This window comes from Rhipicephalus sanguineus, chromosome 5, assembly GCF_013339695.2.
Source record: "Rhipicephalus sanguineus isolate Rsan-2018 chromosome 5, BIME_Rsan_1.4, whole genome shotgun sequence".
NCBI classification, from domain to species: Eukaryota; Metazoa; Arthropoda; class Arachnida; order Ixodida; family Ixodidae; genus Rhipicephalus; species Rhipicephalus sanguineus.
In genome coordinates this window covers 19,973,858-19,991,720 of record NC_051180.1, presented here as the reverse complement: position 1 = coordinate 19,991,720, position 17,863 = coordinate 19,973,858, and the positions used below count along the sequence as shown (strand labels likewise).

The 17,863-nt window shown below is 47.3% G+C and overlaps 1 protein-coding gene across 1 annotated transcript in view; it reads right to left on the bottom strand.

The window, feature by feature from the left end:
- Window positions 1-3,685: 3,685 nt before the first annotated feature.
- LOC119393593 (uncharacterized) overlaps window positions 3,686-17,863 on the bottom strand; it is a 37,401-nt gene continuing 23,223 nt past the window's right edge. Inside the window, exons 4-6 of the mRNA XM_037660702.2 lie at window positions 6,345-6,703; window positions 5,473-5,678; window positions 3,686-4,654 (exon numbers count right to left, since the gene is read on the bottom strand). Of these exons, the coding sequence (XP_037516630.1) occupies window positions 3,906-4,654; window positions 5,473-5,678; window positions 6,345-6,703 (1,314 nt within the window). The 3' untranslated portion in view covers window positions 3,686-3,905. The remainder of the gene's footprint in view (window positions 4,655-5,472; window positions 5,679-6,344; window positions 6,704-17,863) is intronic.

Genomic DNA, 17,863 nt, shown 5'->3' with positions numbered 1-17,863 from the left:
TTGAGTAACCGCTGATATTAAACCATTTCTGGCCTCTGGCCTAACGAGCTGTCAACTCAGTGGTGGTGTCATGATAGCTGCATAACATAAAATCCCGAGCAAGTGCCCGCCCTCCCTCCCCCCTACGGTGAAAGATTAATCTGACAAGATTTACAAGAGAGGGCCTTGATCGGTCATCAAAATTCAAGGTGGTGGCGGAAGATCTGCAAAGAATAAAGAATGCTCACCCATGCTTCTAATGAAATGCTTTATTGAATACACATGCATTCGCTCTTTTTATTCGCTCTCGTCGGGCGAATAAAACGGTGAAAACTGGAAGAGGAGGGGGGCGCTTGCTCGGTTATTGGTGCATATTTCAAATCTCCCGAAATAGGGAGGGGGGCGCTTGCTCGGGATTTTATGCTAGTGTGATGTACACTGAAAATTTTGATAAACGATAGTTCTACATTGGTCCAGTGAATGTTAACATGAATATAATTACATGAGCAACACGCATGACAAATCATAAGTTATTGGGTGTTGCGTTTTTATTTTAATTCACCTTCTTGTCTTTATTACTTTTAGCTACTGCTCATGAATAAACTCAAAAATACTACTTATTATTATTTATTCTGCTGCTAGCATTTTCCTTGTGCTGGTCATGGGGAACTACTTAAGTCTAACTGCATGGCATGCTTCAATCTACGTTTCTCACTATATCTTTGTTATAAGTGCTGCCTCAAAGTGTTGCTATCAAGATGTTTGGTAGAAGACTGTTGCTGTTTTATCATGTCTTTTTTCACACTTGCTACCTGTGATGGTGTACCACAGCACAGAGATGTTAGAAACATGTTCTCTTTGAGAGCATCTATAACATTGGTTCAGCTCCTGTTCTTTTTAGCGAACCTTTAATGTTTCCATAAATATTGCAGACTGCACTTCATAATACAGGCTGGATGTCCGCTTGGCTAACCGCGGACATTTTCAGTGAAACATGGAACTCTTGGTACACATCTTACCATTCAATATGTTCAACATATACTTGTTAAGTATCTGTGCTGTTGATACTGATTCGTGTGATGTGTTTTGTCCTGCATATTTTATGTTTATTTCATTAGGGAATGCACTACATGGGGTGAAAACAAAACTCTGAACTCATGTTTGTATGATGACCTTGACTCAAAAAGGCTACGCAATTTCCTTATTTGCCTAATGTTTGACACGGTTTAAAAATACTCATTCATTGTCGCTTCAATTTACTTTGATACATAATTGCTGCTGGTTCCCTGCGGTAGGTGATATGTTACAAGAGCCATTTTTGTACGAAATAGTTAACATCGCTAGTGGCAGAGTATTGTTACACGTTGCCTAATGCTCACAAGCTATGTCTTAATTTTTATAAGTGCACAGACAGCTTGTAAAGCTTGCATTGTGGAACGAGGAGCTGTATGCTGCTTGAGCTGTTGCCTGTCTCTTCTTTCCTAATGTATTGTGAAGTATGTCGCTTAAACGATGCAAAAGGGAGGAAGATGTCATTAATATGATTCACTGCTGTGTATACAGCTTTCTATGCTGTCAAGCAGGTTCAGTTGTACACTGTGTGTGAACAGACACATTGCGGAAAAGATGCAGTCGTTTGACTTCTCTTGCGTGATGAAAATTTTCTCAATCCAAGCCAAGTGGCTTATGGTTGCAGTGCAGTTACAGTATTTGTCTAAAGTGTGCCATTTTCACTGCACTTTCTTTCATAGCCAACAACACTGGCTTTTGCCCATTCCTGTCTTCGATACTGAAGAATGTCAACCTTAATGGGTGATGATACAAAGGTGTCACATGCTAGAATGATTTTTTTTTTAAGATAAACTGTGTTAGCAGAATGTTTCTGTAAAATGAAAAGTTTTTTTCAGTAATTAGGAGGACTTTGGTGCATTCACTCACCTCATTTTCCCTCTGTGACGATTTAGGAGGAGCCATAATTTTGTTGCATGGTGCAAGAGAGACACATGGGTCTTCTACATTTTGAGAGGACCTCCATGATAAATGTGTTCTTCCATGCGTATAGAGGTGCCTTAATGTAAATGTAGAGCAAGTGCCTTCTAGCAGTCGTCAGTGTGGTCAAAAGAAATAAAATTGTTATATGCGAGATGTTTGCGCCGTGCTGATTCTATTCTTGTGCAACCTACAGCATTCGCTGTTCTGTCCCGTATTTTAAAGGGGCCCTGCAACAGTTTTTGAACACTTTCAGAAAATCGTGCCGATTGGTAGTCAAGGCTCCTGCGATCATGCGAGCCAAACATTATGGCGCAGCACGCGGCATGGGACTTACAATTAAATTTCAAAATCTGCTAGAAATCGCTCCCTCTTTTCTTAACAAATGAAGCCACATACCCCAAAGCAATACACATAGCCATTGGCTTATTTGACCATCGTGGGCTGCATAGCTATCGCGGCCGCGCTCTATAGAATTACACAAGCGCGCTCGCGACCACGCTGAAAGTTGGCCGCACGCTCAACAAAATAAGTAAGAAAAGAATGTGCTCAAGTTCGTGACGCACGCTGACTTATGCACGTAGCTTTTGCCCTCTTGTCATCGCCCCCTGTGCAGCTTTCAGCGCGCTCGCTAGTACGAAAGGAGAGAGAGAGAGCGTTTGGAGCGTGCAACAAGTCCTTGCAACTTCACTCGTACTTGACGGATTGAAAAAAAAATTTTTGCGGCAGCCTCCTCGTGAGGTAATAAACTCCGATAGTGAGGTCATTTGATGGTTACTTGGAAACGACCACAAAATTTTGCGGTGTGCAGGCGCCACGATACACGTGGATTCCTAATAGTGTGAGCTCATATAGCCTTGAATTTACTGTTTTGATCTGTGGTAGTTTGTTGGACTGCTATGGTTGAGAACGCGGGTCAAGATAGTGCGCGTACGACTGCACCCGGCCAACCAAAATACGTATTCACTACCATAGCCACGCAGCTCCGCTGGCTCCCATGGATCTTTCGCGCGACGGAGACGGCTGGCGCGTTTCCTCTCCACTTGAGCCGCGATCGTAGGCTGCCTTCGTGCGCTTTCACTCGCACATAAAACATACCACGCGCTTGGCGATGTTATCGATTTGGACTTTACACGGAACCTCACGGCGACGGCGAAAATGCGCCTGTATAGTGTCCCTATAGACCAGAATTTTCATCGCTTGCAGGAGACAGCCATCTTTGGAGGGGGCTGCTGATCATATGGAACGGACGACCACGATAATGCCCGGCCTATCCTTATCGCATATTGACTGCGAGTGTTGACTCGCCATCACTTACGACGTAACCAATCCCGCAGCCCCTAGCGCTGGCCGTGCCGACTGATCATAGCTGGGGTCAATATTATGTATGCTTGCTCTAAACGTGAGTGCGAGAGTAAAAATAACCTATCGCAATAAAAATACCAGTGGAAGAGCTTTACGTCATAGTGCTCCAGACCGAGGTATCGTGAAGAGAGTGGTCGTCTTGCGATTTGCCTCTGGTGTCGTTGAATACTATAATCCTACGTAATCAATTGTCCACATTATCACTGCAACGCATCCTTTCCCTCCCTGAATTTGAGCGAGATAATCAGTCCACACGCCATTTAGTTGAGCTGTAACGAGCACCTAGACGTGCGAGCCTTCCGCAAATCGGCTTACCGGCAGTTTCTCCCACATCGTTTGATCAAGGTACAATAACTTTATTTAATATCACTCTCACGCAGAGAGAACAGTTCATAATGAACACTCCTGTCTGTCATGTTTGCAGCGCCTTCGACCGGTGCACGTCACACATTACGCAGTTTCTTAGCTGTGTTCGGGCACTTTCAACGCGCACTTTCGGAGGCATATTTCATGTTGTGCGAAAGTACATTTCGAAATGCATGGCGGTCGTCTCTCGCTCGGGGACTAGTCCGTCACTTGACCAACTTGAGCATGCGTATCTTCTCCATGTCGCGCGCGATGTCGCTCGTGTCCGGCAGGATGCGAATGGCCTTGCAGAAGTCGAAGTAGATGCCGTACTTGTTGGCGTTATCCTCGCGTATGTGTTGCAGCACCACGAGGTCGGTCTTCTCGGGCTTGCAGCAGACGTACAGGGCGATGAAGAACACCCCGGACGCCGTGAGGCCCAGCAGCAGGGCCGACACGACGACCCGGTAGTTGTGCGGCGTCGTGTGGCTGCCCCACAGTTGCCAGGCGCCGAAGCACAGCAGGTTCTCAACGATGAAGACGAACACGAAGAGGAAGACGCGGCGCTTGAGCTTGAACTCGAACATGATGGGCCAGAAGACGAGTGAGGGCAGGCCGAACAACGCGAAGATGATGATGGTGGTGACGCAGGGGCTGCGCAGGGGAGCCTGCGAGGAAGAGTCGCTGACGACGACGCCGTCGCTGGTGTCCCGTCGCACGCTGTCCTGGCGCTTGTGCGTGTCCCGTACGAAGCTCGATATCCAGGCGGTCATGGCGACGGCGTGCACGAGGCAGGCGACCACGACCCAGCCGTGGATGACAGCGGTGAGCAAGGACAACGCGAGGCCTCGGGCAGCCGTCACGGACATCCAGCCCAGGAAGGAGAGCGTGCCCGTGAGCAGACCGTCGTCCTTGCGCTGCACGGCCTTTATCAGGGACCACAGGCTGAGCGCAGAGCCCACCAGTTGGCCGATCACTGTGTAGATGAAAGCGGTTGTAAGTTGCATCGCGATGCATATGGTTATCACCCAAAGAGCCTGACGCTCACTTAAGGTGCACAGAGTAAAGGCAGTTTGCAAACCAATCGAACCTACAGCCGATCAAGTTACGGTTCGACGTTCGGACTTAGCCCGAGCGGTCAGCGTGTCTGGCACTTGAAACTGTGTATAGTCTCACACATTGGGAACTTCATAAATGAGCTCTTGACGGACGGCAGATTTTAGGCAGGAACGGGATGGCAAAGTCGCGAGGCTATGAGCGCAATAAATGCTATCGCACTAACAAAGTTCACAGGTCGCAAAGGAGGTAAATTGGAATGAAAAATTAGGTGAAGTTAGGTGCGCAATTTATTAACTATAATTGCTAAGAGAGTGTGCTAGGCATATATACCGTCTATGTCACAAAATCATCATGCGCCTTTGCTCACCTCTGGTACAGCGAGGTTGAGGTAGGAATATCCGTACTCGGCGTGCGAGAATGAACTCGTACGTAAAAGAGCGCCGTGCACTCGGAGGCATTCGAGCAGGTCATTTAGCGATCTCGAAAAACACGACACCAGCCTCTAACGTTTGCGTGTTGGACTCGGTGGAGGCGTGTAGGCCTACATTTGTTTGTCATGTCTTACAGTTGGGCCCGTATCATCTCACTGTGGCTGGAGACGCTTCTGGCGGGCGCAACAGCGCATACCTGTTTCACCCTTCTGGTCAGCCTAGCAGGCCGTCAAGTTTGTTTTTTTTTGTTCTTTCTTTCTTTTTCCTTTCCTTGCAAATAATAATTGTTTAGAAATCCACTCACGTGCTTGTGACGTGTGGTCCGAGTTGATGAAGAGCACGATGAGGTACAGCTGCAACAGGATCTGTATGAATCCGGCGTAGAAGTCCTCAAAGAACTCGAGCACGAAGGTCTCCCGCTTCAATGTGCGCAGCCGCACCATCTCGCCTTTGGAGGGCGATATGCAGCTGCACACCCGCTGCGCCGCAAAGTGAAGCACTTCGACGTGCCTGCGAGGAAGGAAATAGAGAATGTCGGGTTAACGCATTCGCAAACTCCTTTCGACAGTAACCACCAGCCTGCTGCCACAGCGTCGAGTCCTCCATTGAGCTGCTTCCAAAGTTGTGATCAGAAGTTCTCAATTTTGCTCCTTTCAGATTGTCTCATCGACAGATCGCTGGTTACTTCCATCATATCACCTGCGCGTATGACATGACAGCTTCCTTCGTCAATGCCGCTAATCTCTGTAGCACTCGTGATAGCCAGACAGTGCGCCGACGTCTACGCAGACCGCAGTGTACTTCCCATGTTAATTCCATATTGCAAATCGAATAAAGATTGATTGATTGATTGATTTATTGATTGATTGATTGATTGATTGATTGATTGATTGATTGATTGATTGATTGATTGATTGATTGATTGATTGAAGTGCGCTTGCTTTAGGTCGGGTTGACACTGCGTGAAGATTTTCAGTTACCTTGAGAACCGCCATTGTCCACACTTTAGAACATGCGTGTGATCTTACGGCCTTTGAGCTCGTACAAGCGAGCATAGTTGCCTGTTTATGTTCCCATAGGTGTCCACTTGTGTGCCGGACAGACCTGGCGTCAAATGCGTCAAATTATAAAGGTTGGCGTAAGACGCTTTATCGAATGGCGCATGGACCCGCGTACCCTTTGATCTGCCACGGGACGAGCAGCAGCCCGTTGACGAGCTTCGTGCAGATGTCCGATGCGGGCGTGGAGCGGTCCAGTATGCTGTCGGCCACCAGGTAGGCCGAGTAGACGAGCGACGGCACGAACAGGCAGATCACCGAGATGGCGCAGTAGTAGACCTGTTGCTCTTGGTAGTAGGTGGACACTGAGTAGGCGTCCTGCGTCAGCTTGTGGATGTAGATGCCCAGGTGGATGAGCGCCTGTACGAGCAGGTACGGAAAGCTGCAGCCGCGGCACACGGGCGCCGAGATGGCCTCTTCCTCCTGGTCGTCGCCTTCGCGTTCCAGCCGCTGCTGCTGTTGGTCGGTGAGGCCGCCCTGCGTGCAAAGAGAGTGGAAGTACATATAGTTAAACGTCGAATACATGCGTTGAGACTTCAGGACAAATGCACTGCTGATTGCTCATTCAAAGGACCCCAAAACACGTCCGATATTTTTCTTAACATTTCAAGTAAACGCGCCCATCGAGTTCAGAATGCCGTGACGAAGAACATTGCCAAATGCGGCAGCGCTACGAGCCGCGGGCGCGCCACAACATTAAAGGGACACTAAAGAGCAAAACGATTTTTCTCGCATTAGTAAAGTAGTCTTCCACGATACCAAAAACACCACGCTTGCTGCGAGAAGACGCTTAATAAGCGAGAAAACGCGCAAAAAGAAAATACAGGTGGCGACGCCACCTTGCAATTACCGCACCATTTGCCGTGACGTCACATATGTTTGACGGCGCCTGCTTGGGCCTACGTAGTTCCTAATCGGTTAAATCGTATTGCAGTAAGACAGATAACTGGGCAAGTTGGTATGGATCCATAATTTAAACTTTTTTAGCGCGCACAAAAGACAAGGACAAGCAAGAGACACACGAGCGCTAACTCTCAACTGTTTATTTTTTCAAAGGAACGATACATATAAATACCCAAAAACCAGCATAGAGCATGTGCGGCGCAAGTCATGTGACACACTGTCAGAAGGGCTAAACGGAATTTAAAAAAACCAACTCTTTATCTGTTAGAGCCACCGAAGGGTGACTGATGCATTTCTCTGCACACCTATTGATATAAAATGCTTCCGTAACTTCCCGTGTTAGTTTGTCTTTATCTGCAAACAAGATATCTGTATCATGAAAAACGGGTTCACAATGGCATGATTTACAATGATCAGACAAGTGTGAAAATGTTTCTTTCCCTAGTGAGTTAGCATGCTCTTTAAGCCGTGTGTTGATACAGCGGCCAGTCTGTCCTATGTACATACTTCCACAGGTTAAAGGTATCCGATATACCACCCCTTTTCGGCATTTTGTTAACTTCGATTCCTCCTTTAAGCCACAGCTGCATTTATTTCCCCCCACTCTGAACTTTTTCGCAACGGCCTGGCACAAATGTTGCGCCTTAATGGGGGCGCTGAAAACAACTTCAATTCCATATCTTCCGCCAACTTTTTTTAACCCATGAGAAAATTTATGAACGTATGGCAAAACCGCACAGTGCCTTTTATCTTCACTGAAGCGTTTCCTTGAAGGTGATGCCTGCACACCCTTCACTATCCTTATAACTTTATCAACAGCTCTGTTGATAGCCTGCTCCGGGAAGCCTACTGAGGATAGCCGTGCAACTTGTTTTGAAAAACTCTCTTTCATTGCATGATAGCAAGACTTCACCATGGCCCCTCGAAGGCAAGACACTGCTATTCCATTTTTTACAATCTTCGAATGCCCCGACTTGTACTGGAGCAGGGGCTTTTCCGATCTAGGGCTGTACATCCAGCACATGTGGCTAGGCAAAATTCTTAGTGAAAGGTCTAAAAACTGCAGTTGTTTGTCTTTTGCTAACTTTTGCTAACTAATAAACAGTTGAGAGTTAGCGCTCGTGTGTCTCTTGCTTGTCCTTGCCTTTGTGCGCGCTAAAAAAGTTTAAACTACGGTTAAATCGATGTACATTGTCCTCTGAGGGGGCCAGAGACTTGACATAACGAGTTTGTGGGAATTTGAACTTGGTTTTCTCCTCTAATAATAAACCTATGGTGGTGAAATGAACAACACAAGAGTTCTCCGAGCACACTTTATCCATCTAAACCAATTCATTGTTTCTATTTAGTGTCCCTTTAAAAAAAAAGCAATGCTTTGTCCTCTCTGGGCCTTTCGGCATCCCCCGCGTTGGCCGTGTCGCCACCACTCGCGACTGGTCATGTCAGGAACAAAAAAAAAAAAAAAACGTTTGTGTGTACGTACGCACGCTCGCCGCACTTCCTCCTCGCAAGCTGCGGAGCACTCGGCCAGGAGGAGAGACGAGCCGACGAATGGAGCGTAGCGAAGGAAAGAGCGAAACGAGCGAGGGTCGCTTTTGGGTCATCAAACGCGTGTAATTCCGTTATTACGGCACCATTTCGAAGAATTCTCGCGGCTACGTGTTTGTTGAAGACTGGTGCATAACTGTAACACCACAGCTAATTCGACCTCTGGATAGTTTAGGGCCCCTTTAAAATCTTGCTATTCTATACTTGGCCCAATCTTCTGTTTTTCCCAAGTGACTTCTCCCCATCGTGGTATTTATCTTAATGTTCGTGCTGTATCGGATAGAAAGTACCGTATGAGTCTACGTGAACTCTTGTACATACATGACTCCCGCGACAAACTGATGTATCAGCTCCTTGCTATTTATGGCGCCACCTTTCTCATATATGCATGGTGAACAAAAGCACTCTAAGTAACGTCTCGTAACACTATATAACTGCTGCAGATGGGAATCGAACCTGCATCGTCAACGCATCACACTGCGAAATCTAGAAGTGGTGGCCCCGTTCTCAACAGATGAGTCAGTCAACGCTGATTAAAACAAAAGTAATCAGCATGCCTCTCCCATAGGAGAGGCCTTTGCCCTGCAGTGAGCGTAGACAGGTTGATTATGATGATGATGATGATGATGATGATGAATCAGCATGCCACCTGCCAAAGGCTGGTATGAAAGTTCAATGCTCGCGCCTGCATGTCCGCGCTTGCCGCGGTGTTCAGCCGTCCTTAGTCCGAGTATACCCTGACCTGTCACTCTCATTTTACTGTTCTCTCCGGCTTTTAAAAAGACAACAAGTGCCATAGAATTCAGCAGGGCAGTGTCCTCCTCTTCGGCCGCATCACTGTAGTATAAGGTATATACATTGTTCTTTCCTCGAGTAGAACGGAAAATGACGCGTTTTGGTGTTCGTTATTTACATCGCTTCCGCTCTCGTTCAAAAGCCATTTTAAAGAACCCGGCGCTTTCAAGACGCGCACCGCGGACTTCGCTCAGAGGAAGTGTCGCCGGAAGAGAGAGACAACGAAAAAGCCGCTCAGTGGATGGCACGCTTGTCTTGTGCGTTAAAAGTGCATGTCAGGGGCTGCGCAACCAAGCCCCGAGAGACAGCGCGTGCGCTATGCCGTGACACCCCAATTCTTCGCCGTTTCCTCTCCGTTATTCACTCGCGTTGGCCGGACGTCCGCTGTCTTGTCCGCGCGCTTTTCAGCACGTCGCCCTCTCGCTTTTGACGACCACCCAGCCCTGTCTGCAGCAGGACTCCGCTCATGCGATACACAAGAGCGCATTGCTCGCATCGCTTGATAAGAATACACACTAGGTAATGTCTATGTAACATGCATGTCATGCGTCCCATATTGCAATGCAGGACAGCACCGAGTCGTGCAAGTGTTAGCGCCTTGACATCACAGCGAAGGCCACGAAAACGGCGCGGCAAACAACGTCGGCCTGCCACATGTGGTCAGTTGTGTTGGCTGACCACACGTCGCTATTGACGTAACAGAGAGCTGAGCTAGCTGGTAGGCTGGGCGTGCAAACAAGGACTCAAGAGAAGTCAAGACAACTTGTCTTGACTTCTCTTCTGTGCGTGTTTGCACGCCCAGTCTTTTACCGTGTTATTTATGAACTGTGTTGTAATTTACACGACACCATACAGTATTGCGTCGGTTCCGTTCCTCAGAATTCACAGAGCGCGGACGCGGGCGGATATCGTACAACATTCTCGCTTCACATGTTCTCGATCGAAAGTAACTACAGGACGAGTCTTTTGTTCCTTAGGTTGTTGCGTGATGTTCGTTGATAAAAAGTTAGTACCAAACATAAGCTGCACGAACCAGTGACGTCGCGGATCGGGGGTGATCTTCCTTTCATAAATTTAAATTCAACTTACGGTTAAACTTACTTTCTCTTCTTTTCGTGCGTGCTTATGACTCTTCTATTCAGAGTCCCGCTTAACTCGGTATCACTCCTATAAGTATACGTATACGTGTATTTTAAATAATAGTGTTTTTTAGCAGTACTCGGTTACCGTACGGTAAGTACGGAGCGCAAAAGACGACGGACGAACGCACAGAGACAAACGAGCGCTCTTGCTCATTGCCGCGCCAGCTGCTCATTGCTTCCTGTAACGTGATGAGATGATCAAAACGGCTAATGCAGGTCTTGCAGACTAAAAACGCTGCTTCCCGACCACGATACTACGGTAAACAGGCGCTGCTAAAACACCCTAATAATGGCCTGCGACAATATAGCCAGCTATGTATATAATCTGTTCCCATCTTCAATTACGTTCGAGAAAACAGTTCAAAGGCAGTGTAGGCTACATACAAAATTTGGTGTGAATAACGAGTGCGCGCGACTTTGGGCGGCAATGTTATTGCACGCATTTCGCGCATGGGGGCAAGCGTTCTCGACCCTCGCACCGCATGAGTTCGCGGGGTCTTTGTAGAGTGTGGGCGCCGGGTACCCTTGGAAATGGGAAGGATAGAGCAGGGGTAGTGGAGATGAAGGAGGAGGGGGGGGTGAATACTTGGGCGTTGCCTGCTCACGATCGCCACCCGCCACGCACGCAATCCTGACGGCGCCCCGGGGGTAGCCGTGCCGACAGGGAACTCCGCATTAACGCGAACTTAAGCCTATAGTCATAAACAGAGCGCGCATTGTTTTAGTAGCACACGTGTATTTTCTCTCTCTACACTTTCTCTTTTAATCCGAATTGCGGTCGTTCGGTCTGGATGCGCTGGGATTCTCTTCATAGAACTCTCTTCTTTACGGCGCACGCACCGTGCAAGAGTAAAGTTTGCTAACGAATATGCGCCCGATAAGTGAGCGGTCGGGATAATCGAGCAACGTTTAAAATTGTGGGGAAATTATTAAAAAAAAAGCAGGAAAAGATTGATATAACCGAAACCGTTACAGGTATGCCAGTACATCATAGAAATGCCTCTATCAAGGAATCAAATAAAGAAAATATAGCCTACAATAGGTGAAATAATACAGATTATAAAAACCTGTAAAGGACATGGGTACTGGTGGCCGCCACATTTCAAAGGGAATGGCGATAAAGATCATCATACTATCCAGCAATCTAATAATAGCAACAAAAATGCTCTCTCTCTCTCTCAATATATATATATATATATATATATATATATATATATATATATATATATATATATATATATATATATATATATATATATATATATATATATATATATATATGTGTGTGTGTGTGTGTGTGTGTGTGTGTGTGTGTGTGTGTGGTGTGTGTGTGTGTGTGTGTGTGTGTGTGTGTGATTCCATACTCGTGCGTGGGTTGTGAAGAGAGATACCCGGTCGAATCACACCGTTATCAAACTCATTGAAGCTACAGCTCGAAACTATAGACACACGACGAAAAGGATGACACGACGGCTGTTATCAGTCACATACATACGACTTTTCTCTTAAAACACCTGATCACCACGAGAAGGGGAAAAAAAACAAGTCAGAGAAGAATATGGGGGATAGTTGCGCTGACTACGTGTGAAGGGTACTTAAGTTCGCGTAAGTACGGTACACGCCCTGACCAAGCGAGCCTCACCTCCCCCGCGATGTTCGACCGGCGGCGGCACACCCCGGAGACAGCGAGGGCGTGCTCAGCTTTTTCGGGGGGAGGCGTTGTTCTTAACCTGGGCGTCTTGCCGTGCGATACCAGTTACGTTGCTTTTTAAGCGCTATGCGCCACTTATTTTTCATGCGTTCTTGTGACCGCTACGTAACCTCCCGAGCATAGACGCCGCACGTGATTACGGCGTGCATGCCTAAGCACGCACGGCCGTCAAATCATGCCCTTGGCCGGCAGCGGCGCAGTGTTCAATCCCGTTATAGTGACTCCGCATGTTGCGACTTACCGTATATTGCGAACACGGGGGCGCCACTCCCCGTACTCCCGCAGGCTTTCTGCAGTTACGCAAGCACACCCGATCCCAACAAGACTATAAGCATCGGAGACCTTGACGGTGCGGTTATCACAAAAAGGTGCCGCCTCAGAACGTCTATAGCCTGGACCCCGCAATGTCTGCCTAATACTCATTACCGTCCGTCAACTGCTTTCTTTTCTTTTTTTTTTTTTTTTTCGCTGTCGTCCCGGCGATATCAGACAGTTTGAGCTGGGCGTCCGCAGCAGCTCTGCGGGCGAAGGCTGCCAGCCACTTTCACTGGCAGTCTGCATCCGCAGAGCTGCTGCGGACGCCCAACTAAATCTGTCTATTACTGGTTGACACAGGACGAAACATACTTGAAAAGCCTTCATAAAGGGACATTAAGTGGAAAAATCATCAGCTCTTTACTAGCGAAATACCCTCGATTATTTAATACTCATAGCGCGAGAAGATGCTTGATAGGCCAGAAATGGAAGTCATATATAGAACAAAACTTGAGTGGTTCCAAGCCTGAAGGAATGGCGGACCTGGGCGGCCTTCCTTGTTTCTGTTTATTTTTCTCTTTCTTTCTCTTTTCTCTCTGTTGTTTGTATCTTTTCTTTCATTCTTTCTTTCTATGATATGCTTTACACTCTCCACTCCTTCTTTCCCTCCTCGTCATCCTCACTTCCCTTTCCAACTCGTTTGCTGTACTATACTATACTATACTATACTATACTATACTATACTATACTATACTATACTATACTATACTATACTATACTACTATACTACGCTATACTATACTATACTATACTATACAAGGCTACGTTATGCTTTCATAGCCTGCCAGGATAGGCGAGTGGTTACGCGGGTTCGAGTCCCGCGTCGTCAAGATGTTTTTTTCGCCAAGAATTTCTCTCTTTATCTAATCTGGCTCTCTCTCTCTTTCTTTATCTCTCTCTGTACTCGTTCTCTCACCCGTCAGAGTTATCAGAAGCGTGCGCCGGACAATTCGGCGCACGTGTTGTGTGAACGAAGCAAATGAAGAAGAGGACGAGCACGAAGAAGAAAGCGAACAAAGCGCGTGCCGGTTCATGATGATGATAATTTCATAGGGCGGATTACAACCAACGGCTAGCGTAAACATCTCCGCTGTTAAAAAAAGGCTGGTGCCTTCATGCCACTCTTTCCCACATCGCCTCGTCGCGACATTGTGTAGTTTTTGACGGTGTCGAGTTCTACTTCGTATTTTTCGGTTGGTGTATGAACTACGCCATATTATAATTGATCCAATAGCTATTTGTTGTGTCATTATCCGTGGCGTCAGACTGACGTAGTGGAACTTAAGTTACATGTCACGAAATTTACACACGCACGCACAAATGAACTTTTGCCTTCGTGTTCTCATGTTGGTAATCAACGCTTTGATTAACGAACATTGTGTTCTGAGTGGGAGAAGCCGAATTGAATCATCATATGTGGAATTGCCCTTGGCTATACAAACGGCTCGCCAAGGCCATTTATGACGTGCGGGACTTCACGCCAACAGGCCGACTGATCTATGCAGAAGGGGATCTGAGGTCCACATCGTCTTTCGCTTTTAGACTTCATGCAGGTACTTGAAGTGCACAATTATGTGTAACCTATTTTGATATCGCAAAGCAAACAAACGCAAAAAGAAACGGCACTGTGTCAGTGTATATAGCGCCCCTTCACGGATAACTGCTAACGCTGCAAAAAGAACAAAGGAAAGGGCGCACGGAGTGGTTCTATTGCTAGCTTCATAACGGTATTTTCTCCAACAAGCCTTACGCAGCTTATTCCTTCTTTCTTTTTATTCAAGGTCGCTTGAAACAAAACAGTTCGCAACGGAAGCCGGCAATGGATCTTTCGTTTCAAGGTCGCCTCACGTTTGGGACAGTCCCTCCGTCTCTGGGGGCGGGTCTTAGTAACGTGGTATACATATGGTTTACGTTCCCTTCCTGTATGAGGCAGGTCGATGCTTAAATCGTAACATTGCCTGTTTCCCTGGAAACGTACTAAAAGAATACTAAAAGCTGAAAGACGGTTGGAGATTCCGCCCTGAAGTTTACGCGCCAGTTCGCCGTGACGTCATGGGTTCTGACAGAGCTTACTCAAATCCATTTAATTGCGTACTTCAGAACGTCCAAAGAGTGGCTGGGCTTATTCAGACCCGCACGCGATTTCAATGACAAGGCCACGCGACGCAATTCGACAAAACGCAAAAGAGGTGGGCGTACCCGTGCCAGCAAGTGCCGGGGCACTGTGGTCGTTGCCAGCGATCTCGCCACCGCGCTACGGCGAATGCACATCATCCAGCAGTGTACCACGAGCACCACGAGTACGCTCGCACCGTGTCGCTGTCTTATAACAGGGTCGAAGCGCGGCATCAGTCGTTTCGAACCATCGGACGCCCTTGGTAATGGGGCGGGAGGAAGGGCGGAGCAGCAGAAGCACTCGCGGCAGCACCACATAGGAGAGAAGATCACTTTAGTGCGCGCACGCATCCATGCGGTCTCCTGAGGGCAAACCGGATTGATAGGCACAATAGCGCTGTTTCTCAGCCTTCCGCCTCCCCCACATCTATCTCTCTCTCTTCTTTCCTTTCGGCTCGCGCGTTCTTTTTCCTACCTAATTTAGCGTAGTGGACCTCGCGAGGAAGCGAGCAAGCAAGCAAATGACCGTCGTTCCGCCTGCAGCGTGGTGAACCTCTGCTGTGCTGCGCGGCACGAGAGACGTGTAATTTGCGGCACTTCCGTTAAGCGCGACTCACCCCCCCCTTCCTCCTCCTCTTCCTTCCCCCTTATTTGATACTCTCCTGTAGAGTATATACCTCAGCCTGTGGGGCACCGATTCGGCGATGTAGTTCGCACCGCAAAAATACGTTGCGTCTCGAATTCTCTGCTACAATCAATCCTCCCAAGCACGCGGCTGTGTTTGGCCGCGAGGCACACACGCACAATGGGGGTGGCAACATTGCAGGAGAGCCAACCTCCTCGTATACTTCATCAATCTCAGGGTCCGTGTCGTCCGTGCTTCGTTCTTTGTAACTAATCATCTTTCCTGGCACCGCATTCGGTCTTGAATATTACATGCCACCGCACTCTTTGGGTCGCTGTATGCCTCGCGCGTGCAAATCCTCAAGTAAAAGCCTCTCCACGTCGTGCGCGCAGCGGTTGTGTATTACGAGAGTTGTGGCTGTGCGGGCCGGGAACTATAACTTTTAATTGCGCGGTGGCTTTGTTGTGCGCGGACCCTTTAGTTGCCACTAAAGGTTGGGGTCAAGTGCGTATTAGATTTATTCTTTCGTGCTCACTGTGATTGAGTTTGCAATAGTAAATTCGAGGCATTTTGCCTTGCACAATACTTTTTATTATACTTAACCTGTGCGCTTGAATTTTTTTTCTTTCGACGACCTTCGGAGACATTGACGTTCTTTATTATACGATACTATCGACCTGTTGAAGAGAGTGCCGTTGCAGTGGTTTACTCCGGGAAGTGTTGTCTCTGCTGTACTGTATGCAATTTTGAGATAAAATACAACGAAGATATGCGTTACGAAAGAAGGAAAAATCTTGGAGAAATGTGGCCGTACAGAGTAACCATGCGTGATAGACTTCTAAAAATGAAAGAAGCTGCAAAGGGGGAAGACTGTAAGGAAAGTGGAGGTGCGCAGCCTGTAAGCATGCTTTCCATCTAATGATCATTTCAGAGGCGCCTTGCGTGACGTATGTTTTGGAAAGCAAGCAGGCGTTCTCTTTACGCTCATTTGAAATACATTACGGAGCCATTAAGCCATCTCGCGGTTCGTTCAGTTCAGTCTGCAATGAAGAGCATATCATTTGTAGCTTCTTAATACGCTATGTACAGTAACACTTGCCCGCGAAAAAAAGAAAAGATAAGGTGCATATGCGCTGTTTTTATATACGTGTACGTTTCATAACTGCCAAGCTCGCTGCTGAATTGAAAAGACCTGCTTGTTCAGCGGCTGAATTGTGGCGTACGTCATCGCACCTTCAGTGCGCGCATGATAGACACCATCAGACCCTTCACGAAAAAGTATGAAGCACCAACATCGCTTAATTGTCCGGTTAAAATCCCTGTTTTTGCCTCTCTTCTTATGGCGGATTATGCCCTATACAAACTAAACAAACAATTTTCGGTTTCCACTAAGAACACGCAGCAACCTATAACGAATGTTTATCGCGGAAAGTCGGGGCGAAATTTATTGCCTCTTCCGCGCTCGACCAATGAACCCGTATCTATATATCCCGCCTTTCTTTCTTTCTTTCTTTCTTTCTTTCTTTCTTTCTTTCTTTCTTTCTTTCTTTCTTTCTTTCTTTCTTTCTTTCTTTCTTTCTTTCTTTCTTTCTTTCTTTCTTTCTTTCTTTCTTTCTTTCTTTCTTTCTTATCAACTCGCCATACGAACTGACCGCATCTGATAAAGGCGTCGCGGCTATAAGATTCGGCTCACGCGAGAAGAGATGAAAGTCCGAAACCTTTCCGACTCGGTCTTCGCCACGGCCAGCGGAATGTCGTCCGGTGAGTTCGACAAACGGCTCTTGTACATCGGAAACGTTCTGATGGGGAGCCCACCTCGCTTGTCTCGGCTCTTTTAATTCGGAGACGCCCTTGGGTGCGCCTCGTTCTGTAGCGATATTCCTCCTCCTAACAGGGTCGGGTCAAGTTGTACCTTATACTACGCTGCTCACGCGTAAGCTAGGATACACAAGTACACTTGCGGTGCACTCGGTGCGAGTTGCAACACCTGCCCACTATGATTTTAATAGCGCGGTACGCACTAATGAAACACCTGATTTTTTTTTTTTCTTTTTTCCCGCAACGAAGGTGATGGCCGTTGTAAGCATAGATGTGCGCACGGAGGGCAGGAACAGCCCCCTCCCCCCCCCTCCTTTCTTAATACGCTCTCCTCTAATGGTCAACCCTGCGCACGCCCACGGTTGTAAGCAGTGTAAATAATTCCTCTTTACTTTTTTTCGTCTTGCTATTCTCACCTACTGTCTATTTTCTTTCGTGCTGTCCATGCACTGTTTATACTGTCCAACAAGAGGGGAGGTTATACGCTTTTCCTCTTGTTGGTCTATGCAACATCAATCATCTTAATATTAATCGCGATATTAAAATGCAAAAGCGTTTTATGCATGTATCTCGCCTTGAGTGGAAAGCTGGCGTGTGGTACGCGTACAAAGTCACATGACCACTCGTGCGCCTCGTGGCTCGAGGCGCGCGAGCTGCGCGTTGGC